Here is a 12,142-nt window from a genome sequence, read left to right as displayed (position 1 = left end):
TATATATATATATATATGTATATGTATATATATATGTATATGTATATGCATATAAATATGTATGTATAAAAAATAAATTATATATAAAAATTATGTATAGCTTGTTTTGTTTTCTCATGGCAGAAAGAGGCTTCCACAGCCAGTGTTGATTTTGCTGGTGATGCTGTGGACTCCTGTTTGTGTTCAGGTGGACAGTAAGGATCTGATGAACTGTTTAACCAGCCGAACGCTGATCACCAGGGGAGAAACGGTCTCCACCCCCCTCAGCAAGGAGCAAGCTCTGGATGTACGAGATGCTTTCGTTAAGGTACACAAAGTTTCTCATTAACCACTCAATACGTTCATCCTGCTTTGTTAACGTTTATTTGTTGCTGAATCCTTCACTGTCTGTGTTGTTTCATTATCAGCTCACCTGCAGATCTTGAGAACCTATAGATTACTGATTGATTGTTTATGCGTATTCAGGGTATTTATGGACGTTTGTTTGTGTGGATTGTGGAGAAGATCAACGCAGCCATCTACAAGCCGACATCCTCACACCCCAAAGCTCTCAGACGCTCCATTGGACTGCTGGACATATTTGGCTTTGAGAATTTTGCTGTTAACAGGTAAAAACACGGAGTGCACATATTTTATTAACTCGGTGCAGCCCTCATTTAATGCTTGGGTTCTTATTTTCTGCACTTGACAAAGTCTTTAATGTATTCATAAAAGTTGTAAAAAGTGTTGTGGTGTGCAGTGATGTCCCGATCAAGACTGATGCAGAGTTTCAGTCTGATATTCACTTTATTTGAAAAAGGTGGCGCTGCTCTCTGTGGCTGCAGCCTCAGACGTCTTGTCTCCCCATGGTTGGTGTTTTCTTGGCGGGATGCACTGAAAGTAAATTTCCCTTTGGGATCAAAAAAGTATTTTGTTATTGATGATATTGATTTTTTTGTTTATTTACACCAAAGACTCACAACCTATAAGTCCATTAAAGTTTTTTTAAATCAGTGATATTGTGAATTTGACACCCCAGCAACTTATTTAAACAACAAGAAAAATCAGCTCTAATTGGTTCTCAAACTGCCCGAATCTAACACCAGGGGAAAAGTGGCTTATTATATTATTATTATTATTATTATTACAGTTCCTAATGGATGCATTATGGATTGTAAAGCCATGGATGAGGTTCCGCTGTGCCTCCTTGAGTTTAATCTCTTATTTTCTGTAAGTTTCTCTGCTGCCACATCAGTTTAGTTTCCCTGATGTCTACCAATTGTTAGGCTGATGGTCCTCCTTTATCATGTGAACAGCTAGCTCTGGATGTCAACAACAAACTGGTTGATCCACTATGAGAAGGTGCTATTTATAGACTGAGTTTATTGCAGCTCCTCAGACTGAAGAAGTCTTTTGAATAAAAGTTAAAACGTTTCAACAAAGAAGAATCCGTCCAGAGGACCTGACTCAACCTTGTTAGATTTATCTACCTGGATTATTGAGCATGCATCAGGACATAAAGGCATAATTTTATTTAAAATTTCCTCACAATAATTTTGTTTAGATCCATTCTATAATATTGTATTAAATATATATTAATAAAGTTTTTTTTTTTTTTAAATGGTCACACGCTGAAGGCGTTTGATCTGTTTAAATGTTCAAACTCGTTCAGGTTGTTTTCAGCGTCGGTTGAAAATGATTTTTTTTTTTCTTCCTGCAGCTTCGAGCAGCTCTGCATCAATTTCGCCAACGAGAACCTGCAGCAGTTCTTCGTGCGTCACGTCTTCAAGCTGGAGCAGGAGGAGTACAACCTGGAAAACATCAACTGGCAGCACATCGAGTTCACCGACAACCAGGACGCTCTGGACATGATCGCCATCAAACCCATGAATATCATCTCGCTCATCGACGAGGAGAGCAAGTTTCCAAAGGTACACGGGCTCAATACCAGCCCGCCTCTGTTTGGATCCTCCTCATTTCTGGTCAAAGATCATCACCTGAGAACAACGAAACTCTGGACTCAATAGCCTGAATTCAAAATCTTCTAACCTACAAAGCTCTCAACAACCTAGCTCCATCTTATATTACAGATCTTATTGTTCCATACTTTTCAGAGCACTTTGCTCTCAGACTGCAGGTTTACTTTGGATTCCTAGAGTTTCCAAAAGCAGAATGGGAGGCAGAGCTTTCAAGTCAGGCTCCTCTCTTGTGGAACCAACTTCCAGTTTCTGTCCATGAGGCTGACACATTGTCTAGTTTTAAAATTAGACTCAAGTCTTTCCTTTTTGATAAAACCTAAAGTTGGCTTGGGTTTCCTGAACTATCCCTTAGTTATGCTGCTATAGGCTTAAATTGCTAAACAAATTGATCACATTTCCACACTCTGCTGCTGCTGTCTTTTCTTACTCTAAGTATTTGTATTTATTTTCATCTTAGCATGTTTTTTTTAGTCTTTCCTCCTATAGAAAGTAAACCTGGACCTGTCATTTTATGATTGTTTGTTTGTACTTCCTGTCCTCTCCAACCAGCCGGTCAAAGCAGATGGCCGCTGGTCCTGAGCCTGGTTCTGCTGGAGGTTTCTTCTTGTTAAAAGGGAGTTTTTCCTTTCCACTGTCTCCTTTGTGCTTGCTCAGGATGGGAGACTGAGACAAAGTGAAACTTCAACACAACCTGCTGCTTCCTTAGATAAATAACTTTTACTAATTGTTTTTTATAATGTATGTGAATGTTTCTGTTCAGTGCCCTGAGGTGACTTCTGCTGTGACTTGGTGCTAAATAAATAAATTGATTTAAACTGAATTGATCCAAAATGATGCATAAAGTGTCTAAAACTAGATCTGGATGACGGGTTCGACACTTGAACCTTCAGGGTGACGATGAGTTCTCGGCTCGTTTCTGCAGCCGTCTTGGTGACACACTTAGTGCACGAGACGGATTTTAAATGAGCTTTTTGTCTTTCCTGTCTCTTTGTGGGCGTCCCTCAGGGCACAGACGCCACCATGCTGAACAAACTCAACTTTCAGCACAAACTCAACACAAACTACATCCCGCCCAAGAACAACTACGAGACCCAGTTTGGGATTCAGCACTTCGCAGGAGTTGTTTTCTACGAAACCAAAGGTCAGAACCACGTCGCACACGAAGCACCGAGGCTCTTTGTGTTCTGGTCTGGAGTTGTGTTGTTTTAGTTCTTTGGGTTCTCGACTTCGTGTCATTTTCTGTCGGTCGCTCCAAACTGGGTTGATTTTATTGAGTCTATTACTTTTTCAACACTTTTCTGCAAAGCATTTTTGTTAGTTTTACTTCCTGTTTTATTTTGTAGTGATTGTTTTCTCTTCAGGCAGCACGGTGGCACAACTGGTAGAGCTGCTGCCTCTCAGCAAACAGGTCCCTGGTTCAAACCCCGGTCCAGGGGCCTTCTGGGTGGAGTTTGCATGTTCTCTCCGTGCATGCGTGGGTTTTCTCCGGGTGCTCCTGTTTCCTCCCACAGACCAAAAACATGCATGTTAGGCTGATTGGTAACTCTAAATTGTCCCTAGGTGTGAGTGAGAGAGTGAATGGTTGTTTATCTCGTTTGTCTCTATGTGTCCCTGTGATGGACTTGCGACCCGTCCAGGGTGTACCCCGCCCCTCGCAGAGTGATTGCTGGACATGGGCACCAGCGACCCCCGTGACCCAAAATGGAATAAACGGGTAAAGATAATGGATGGATGGATGTTTTCTCTTCAGTTGTTAATTATGTCTGATTTCCTTCCCTGTCAATAATTCAACTTTTTGATTTACTTCATTTTGTTATTTTTCTGGGGGGTTGGGTCATTTCTGAAATGCTTTTGCTTTGTTTTAAATTTTGGGTTTTGCCATTTGGAACATTTTATTTTTGCTGCACATTTGTTTTTATTTATTTATTTATTTATATATATATATATATTTTTAAACGTTTGTATTTTTAGTCTGTTCTGATGGCGTCCTGCCTTTTTTCTGTGACAGCCTTTGTGCACGATTTTATGCTTTTGTGACTGTTTTACATTTCAAAAGCAAAGAAAGAGACTTCAGAGGAGATGTTGTTTTGTTTTAGTATATTTGATTAAAAAATATGAACATTTCTTCTGATTCCTTATTTAAGCGTTATCCAATTATTAATTAAAATATCTCAGCCAAGGCGTTACTCTTATGTTTAGGGTCAGCTCCGTCAGCAGATCACCAGGGGGTGAGATGACCCCAGGGAACAAACAAGAAAACAACAACAACAAAAACACTTTTTCTAACAGCAAACTCTGACGAAATGTTTGTTTCCTGCAGGTTTCCTGGAGAAAAACCGAGACACATTATATGGAGACATCATCCAGCTCGTCCACTCCTCCAAAAATAAGTTCATCAAGCAAATCTTCCAGGCGGACGTCGCTATGGTAACGGGCACTCTCGTACACAAACTCGAAAGCTCAGAGAACAAATCTTTCTTTGGGTTTCTATGAATGTTTCTTTTTGTGTACAAGATCAAATGTTTTCTAGCTTCCTGTTCGCATGCTGTCGTTCATCTCTTATTGTGCATCAGGGTTTCCTACGTTAGTAAACTTTACTGTCAGGGTTTCCTTATTTTGTAAACTTTACAATTGAGTTTTCCCTTGTTAGTAAACTTTACTGTCAGGGTTTCCTTATTTTGTAAACTTTACAATCGAGTTTTCCCTTGTTAGTAAACTTTACTGTCAGGGTTTCCTTATTTTATAAACTTTACAATTGAGATAAGTCTGGACATTCAAAAAAACAAAACAAAACAAAAAAAAAATGTAGAAACGTTTCGTCTTTCATCCGAAAGACTTCTTCAGTCTGAGGTGCTGTATTCAGCTCAGTCGACACGCCTAACATGCATGTTTTGAACTGTGGGAGGAAACACACGAGGAGAACATGTAAACTCTAAACAGAAAGACCCCAGGTTTTAACAGGGGCTTGAACACAGGACCGTATTGCTGTGAGGCAACAGTGCTAACCACCAATCCATCGTGCTGCCATGTCATGTGACGTTGAGCTGAGTGTGCCTTACGCGCTCTAATCTTTAGAGTTTTATTTTGTAAACCACTCAGAAGGCATTCATTTTATTTATCACTGAGTAACTTTATTTTGATGAAAGCACGATAAAATATTCAGAGCAAACGTAGCATATTGATCAAAATGAACAAAAGCCGGTTGAGCGATGGGAAAATGTTCAATGAAACATTAATCACCTTATTTATGAAGCATCATGTTTAATTTTATCTCCGAAACATGGACACAAATATTAAATTGCAATTTAAAAATGTAAATGTGATCAAATGATTCAGACGTCAACAACAATCCAGTTTCTCCTTGGGATGTTCTCTTCTTCTGCATGCTGATTTGTTTCTGAATAACTTTGGTCTTTTTTGTCTTCTGGGTCTTCTGAGTGAAAACTTTTCTGTGTGCTGCTTCTTCCCAGTTTTTGTGTGGTAACGCTTCAGGTGCTACAACACTTCTGAAGGTAAAAACGACCATAAAAATACAACACATTATTTTTTTTAAATCTACAACTTTATCACTTTTGACTTTATTTGTCATCTGAGTCCTCTAACATCTAATGTGATTTTATTATCTCTATTGTCACATCAACCGTACTTAGTTTTAATGTGTTTTTTCAAAACAATTGCCAACAATATTTTTTTTTAATTCCATCCGAAGTATTTTTTTTCTCAAAGCATTAAAACTAAAAAAAACATTTTTTTAATGAGTACAAAGCTTCTTCTGACCTCTACTGAACTAAAGAGAAATTAAAGACTTTTCATAACTTTTAACAAATCGGTTCCTCCTTTTTGTTAGTTTAAATCTTACTGTACAGTTAGTACAATACTGTACTTTACAGTACTGTACAGTATTGTACATTGACTTCCTGTTTAAAGGCAATACTACGGCAGCCTGTAAGGGCTATTGCAGTAACTGGTGTAACCGCTAGGGGGCAGTAAATATATTCCAGTTTTATTGGTGACTTATGTCTTAAAATAAATGTAACTACAATTGAAGTTTAAATTTAAAAGTAAATTGTAAGTACACGTTTTTTTCTACTTGGCATGTGTACTATTAAGATTGTTCCATGGACGTAACTTGGTCAACTTTCATATTTTTTTAGGGTTTGCGCTAAGCTAGGCTAACATTAATTAGCTAGCTTGTTCTAGCAAAATTTTAAGCTATCCCTCACATAACACTCGAAATGATGAAAAGTTTCGTTTTGGTAATTTTAGTCAAACATCAAAGTTTTTTTTATGTGATTCGGACCCTGACATGTGTTTTTGTTTCTTTTATTTTAGATAAATTAATTGTGTTTAAGATGAATCCACTCCGATGATATTTCACAGGATTATTTTTTTGTTTTTTCATTTGAACAAAAAATCACAAGGACAGTTTGTTAATTTTATTTAGTGAATATACGAAATCTTATTTAAGAGCTGTGAACAGAAAAAAAGTCAATTTTGTTTTTAAAATAGATTTTAAGTCGCCATTAATCGTTTTTCCACGCATAGAATAACTTTGCTGTTCTGATAACTGACCTGTGCCAGCAAAATGAGTAACAAAGCAACAAGTTTTTAATACTAGTTAAAATGATTTTTTATTGCAAGACAAAAAAATTTTCACAATCCATCTCAAAAGCTAAAAAAATAATTAGTAGTTTGTTGACATTTGGCAATTTATGGTCTTGTAGCAAACTGGTTTTGTTGACGAGAGCGACAGTTTCAAAGAGTCAAGAAGATTCAAGCTATGAATCAGAAGAGATGTTATCAGAAATTATCCATCCTTCCTTCCTTCGTTGGTTCGTTGGTTGGTTCGTTGGTTCGTTTGGTTGGTTCGTTGGTTCGTTGGTTGGTTCGTTTGGTTCGTTTGGTTGGTTCGTTGGTTGGTTGGTTGGTTCGTTTGGTTCGTTTGGTTGGTTGGTTGGTTGGTTGGTTGGTTCGTTTGGTTGGTTCGGTTGGTTCGTTGGTTCGTTGGTTGGTTCGTTTGGTTCGTTGGTTGGTTCGTTGGTTGGTTCGTTGGTTGGTTCGTTGGTTGGTTTGTTGGTTCGTTGGTTGGTTCGTTGGTTGGTTGGTTTGTTGGTTCGTTCATTGGTTGTTTCGTTGGTTGGTTGGTTGGTTGGTTGGTTGGTTGGTTGGTTGGTTGGTTCGTTGGTTCGTTCGTTGGTTCGTTCGTTGGTTCGTTCGTTGGTTCGTTCGTTGGTTCGTTGGTTCGTTGGTTCGGGCCCATATCCAGCAGTCACTGTGTGAGAGGCTGGGGACAGGTCTCCAGTCCATCACAGGGACACATAGAGACAAACGAGAACCATTCACTCTCTCACTCACATCTAGGGACAATAGAGTTACTAATCAGCCTAACATGCATGTTTTTGGTCTGTGGGAGAAAACCCACACATGCACGGAGAGAACATGTAAACTCCCCAGCTGGGATTCGATTTGACAACCTTCTCGTTTAGAGGCAACAGCTCTACCAACTGCACCACCGTGCCGCCCGAGCACGTTTCTTTCTTCCTGTCGGGGAATCGAACTCCGGCCTCCCGCACGACAGGCAGGGATTCTCAACACTATAGCAACGAGGACACGTGTGTAAGTTTACAATAATTGAAACATGTTTATTTAATAAAACTGTTTTATCATACACATTATATGGAGGGATGTCCCTAACCCTCTGTAAGACGGAGCCCGGCCACCCTGCAGTGGAAGCTCCTTTCAGCCACTCATATCTGAGATCTCTTTCAGGCCTGATCCAAACCCCATGACCACAGGTGTGGGTTGGAACAAAAGAGATTGTTAAATCAAGAGCTTTGCCTTTTGACTCAACTCTTTCTTCACCGCAACTGACCAAAGCAACAACCACGTTATGGACCCGAAGGGGGCAGTCCACTCACTTGGGGTTGAGAACCATCACCTCGGACTTAGAGGAGCTGACTCATCTCTACAGCTTCACACAAACTAAAATGACTATTTCCACTTTCCCTGCTGTTTGTGCTCATTTTGACTCATTTTGCTCCACGGGTCACGTTTTTTTGAGCAGCCAGTTTAAAGTTTGAAGCTGCTGCATCAGCAAAACATCTGTTTTATCATTAGAGCCTGACAGAGGAAAAAGGTTTGTGTCAGATCTCAGGAAGAACAAAGTCTTTACTGTTCCTGACCCTGACATTTTCTTTGCCGTCTCCTTTTGTTTGTGTGAATTTAGGGGGCGGAAACCAGGAAACGCTCTCCGACTCTGAGCAGCCAGTTTAAAAGATCTCTGGAGCTGCTGATGAGGACCCTGGGCGTCTGTCAGCCTTTCTTTGTGCGCTGCATCAAACCCAACGAGTACAAGAAACCCATGGTGAGTATCTGCTCGCTGCTTGTCAAGATACTTCAGGTTTTTGGGGGAATTAAATTAAAAAGTACTTCAGTAAAGGTTTAAAAGATGATCACACCTAAAGCAAGCAGAACTTCTTACAAAGTTAACCTAATAGTTGTACTAAAACAGGAAATGAGGGATAGAGAGACAGAGATAGATCACTTAAAATATATATTTAATAATCACCTCAAACTATAAAAAACATGGTAGTCAGAGAGAGTCAGAGTCAGAGTTTCTTTATTGTCATTCGCACCTCATGTGGTACATGTGGTGGAGCGAAATTATGTACACAGGGTCCCAGTTACATCCGACAATAAAATGTGTAAGAAAAACAGTAATAACATCTAAGATATGAACTAAGAAAAACATCAACTAAATATACACTAAGCACTCATAACATAAAACATTGAACAACAGCACAAACATGAACATGAGTCTGTGAGCAGATGTGCACGCATGAACACATCAACATTTAAACAGATCAGCAGCAACATGAAACAGATCAGCAGCAACATGATATGGTTTTTCACAGTGATTATTCTAGTTAGAGATTCATGAGTCTAACAGCCTCAGGGTAGAAGCTGTTCCTCAGTCTAGTGGTTCTACACTTAATGCTCCTTAACCTCCTTCCTGAGGGGAGTGGGGCAAAAAGTGTGTGTGCTGGGTGGGTGGGGTCCTTCATGATGCAGGTGGCCCTCTTCCTGCATCTGGAGGTGTAGATGTCTGTGATGGTGGGGAGACTGATTCCAATAGATTTCTGTGCAGCCTTCACCACTCTCTGCAAAGCTTTTCTTTCTGCAGCTGTGCAGCCTCCATGCCACACATTGATGCTGGAGCACAGGATGCTCTCCACTGCACACCTGTAGAAGGAGGTGAGGACTGAGCTTCCCAGACCAGCTCGCCTCAGCCGTCTGAGGAAGTAGAGTCTCTGATGAGCTTTCTTGATCAGGCTGGTGGTGTTGTTGCTCCAGCTGAGGTTGTTATTCATGTGTACACCCAAGTACTTGTAGCTGGAGACCACTTCCACCGCAGATCCTCTTATGTTCAGGGGGGTGTAGATGTTTTTGTTCCTTCTGAAGTCCACAATCATGTCCTTTGTCTTCTTCACATTGATGTGAAGGTTATTCTCTCTGCACCAGCTCTCCAGGTGTTCCACCTCTTGCCTGTAGCTGGACTCATCATTGTTTGTGATGCATCCTTAGTCAACAGTAAGAGAGAAGTACACTGAATTAAAAATGTAATATTTTCATGATGGTGAAAGGCTTTCGTGTTTTCCCTGAAGGTAAAGCTGCTCGTCTGTTTAAACCTCAATATGTGTGAATTATTTTAATTTATAATATACACAACAAAGTACTTGTAAATTGAATTAGTTCAAAACACAGCAAAGATTGAATAAATAATTTTATTTTATGTTAAATCTTAACAAATCAATGCAACAATTTCTGTAGTTTTCAGTAAATATGATTTCCTCAAGTTGATCTTTTTAGTCAAACTTCTTCTTTATTCTAATAATAAGTAAGACGTAAAAACTTGTTTTTCTGTACCATCTTTCAGATTTTGGATCGTACCAAACATTTTTTTATTTTGAAAAACTGATAATCTGTTCTTGTTTGGCCATGATGACCTTCACCTTCTTCTTGCTGCTTCGTTCAGTAAAGCTGCATCTTTGTTGCTTTAACAGACTCAGAGTCCATTTTGAGCTGGTTTTGGAGGACTGGGCCAGATGTTTGTGTTTCACTGCACTCGTCCTCCACAAACCTCAGACCTACAGGTTTAAGGTCTCCCTCTGAGTCCTGGTCTTGGTGTTTCCCTGCAGCTCTTTGACCGGGAGCTGTGCGTGCGACAGCTCAGGTACTCCGGGATGATGGAGACCATTCGGATCCGACGCGCTGGATATCCCATCCGCTACACGTTCGTGGAGTTTGTTGACCGCTACAGAGTGCTGATGCCTGGAGTCAAACCAGCGTACAAACAGGTAGAGGAGTGTGTGGAACCGAAGTGGTTTCGATCGACAACTCTCCAAGTTTTTCAACAGAAATTAGCTTTTTTTATTTTTTCAGATTTAGTCAGGATTTTCAAACTTAACATGTTGAGAGAAATGTTGGTGTTTTTGTTTTGTCCAGTCCATCCAGTGACACATGTATGAGTTTATAGCTTGTGTAAACATTTGATCCAACAGAAATCTTATTTTATTCATGAAGTTAGCTGCTGTAAACCTTCTCTCGTCATCAGGAGGACCTGAGGGGAACCTGTCAGAGGATCGCTGAGGCCGTGCTCGGCAGGGACGACGACTGGCAGATGGGAAAAACCAAGATCTTCCTCAAGGTACAGAAGCGTTAGCTTAGCAGAGTTTCAGTTGAGAGGCATGAACTTGCACAGCATCAACACAAACACTTGGATGAGCGTGCGGCCTGAACGTCAGACGGCGGCAGAGGAGAGACACGAGGAGCAGGCAGCAAGGAGGGACGGAGGACAGGACAGGTGACGGCAGCCTTCACTTGTATCAGATGCAACAAAGAAACTGAAGTGTAAGTAGACGCTGGATGTTCCACCATCGCGTCCCAAACACCGACGGAGGTGTGGAAACAGAAAACCACCGGGACTTTTGTTTTTACCGGGTCACTTATGAGGTTTTGTCAGCTTTTCTTCTACACCACGTTTATAACTTCCTGAAACTCTGTGTGGCGTTTCCTCTGAGCAGAAACTTCCTGCTTTGTTTGGCTTTGCTAATCAAACATTAGATACATGTATAAAATATAGCAACTAATCGTTTTAGTAAAACAGTTTCAGCTGCTCGTCTCCAGCTGTCGGGGAAATGTTTGTCTCTGCTGACGTGTCTGTTGACAGGAAAGAGGAGCCGCTTGGTTCCCTCCAAACGTTCCTCGTTTTTAAACTTAACCTGACTTTGTGGTGCACATGTATTCATATGATCTGCCGCCCACTGGGGTCAAAGGTCACCACAGAGTCACTTCCTTTCCCCCGAGGTTTAAAGAAAATATCAGCTCGTGTTGATTCAGGCTCGGCGGTTTATTTCGTTCCGTAAAACGGGTTCAGTGAACGTTTTGTCTTTATTAAACTGTTTAAACTTGACTGAGCGATGACGACTTCATGCTTAGATATTAAATATTGACTTTTAACTTTTATGGATCTTTATTTTTTTATGTTGAGGCTAATTTAAGCATTGTGTCAGCCTCCAGTTTGTTGATGATGTGTAATTTTATATGGTTTCATCAGAAAAAACTGGTACAGTAGTCCCTTGTTTATGGCGAGGGTTTGGGACCCCCCCCCCCCCCCGGATTAAGTGAAAAACTGCGAAGTAGGGATACAGTAGTCCAAGTTCAAGTTCAAGTAAACTTTATTGTCATTACTATCTCATGTGGTACATGAGGTGGAATGAAATTATGTACACAATATTAATAAGTAGTAGTTTATTTTAGTATTTACTGTAGTAGTAAGTAGTAGTTTATTTTTAGTATTTACTGTAGTAGTAAGTAGTAGTTTATTTTTAGTATTTACTGTAGTAGTAAGTAGTAGTTTATTTTTAGTATTTACTGTAGTAGTAAGTAGTAGTTTATTGTAGTATTTACTGTAGTAGTAAGTAGTAGTTTATTTTTAGTATTTACTGTAGTAGTAAGTAGTAGTTTATTTTAGTATTTACTGTAGTAGTAAGTAGTAGTTCATTTTAGTATTTACTGTAGTAGTAAGTAGTAATTTATTTTTAGTATTTACTGTAGTAGTAAGTAGTAGTTTATTTTTAGTATTTACTGTAGTAGTAAGTAGTAGTTTATTTTTAGTATTTACT

At 39.7% G+C, this 12,142-nt stretch overlaps 1 protein-coding gene across 1 annotated transcript in view; it reads left to right on the top strand.

Moving 5' to 3' along the window:
* Positions 1-12,142, top strand: part of myo7aa (myosin VIIAa) — a 55,640-nt gene that overhangs the window by 19,495 nt on the left and 24,003 nt on the right. The window contains exons 8-15 of the mRNA XM_037677896.1: positions 188-307; positions 466-608; positions 1,700-1,910; positions 2,964-3,099; positions 4,279-4,385; positions 8,185-8,322; positions 10,157-10,315; positions 10,573-10,665. Coding sequence (XP_037533824.1) covers positions 188-307; positions 466-608; positions 1,700-1,910; positions 2,964-3,099; positions 4,279-4,385; positions 8,185-8,322; positions 10,157-10,315; positions 10,573-10,665 — 1,107 coding nt within the window. The remainder of the gene's footprint in view (positions 1-187; positions 308-465; positions 609-1,699; positions 1,911-2,963; positions 3,100-4,278; positions 4,386-8,184; positions 8,323-10,156; positions 10,316-10,572; positions 10,666-12,142) is intronic.

Source organism: Nematolebias whitei, chromosome 6 (genome assembly GCF_014905685.2).
Source record: "Nematolebias whitei isolate Nwh7 chromosome 6, NemWhi1, whole genome shotgun sequence".
NCBI classification, from domain to species: Eukaryota; Metazoa; Chordata; class Actinopteri; order Cyprinodontiformes; family Rivulidae; genus Nematolebias; species Nematolebias whitei.
The sequence above is the reverse complement of the archived record's forward strand: the minus strand, read 5'-3'. Positions and strand labels throughout refer to the sequence as shown.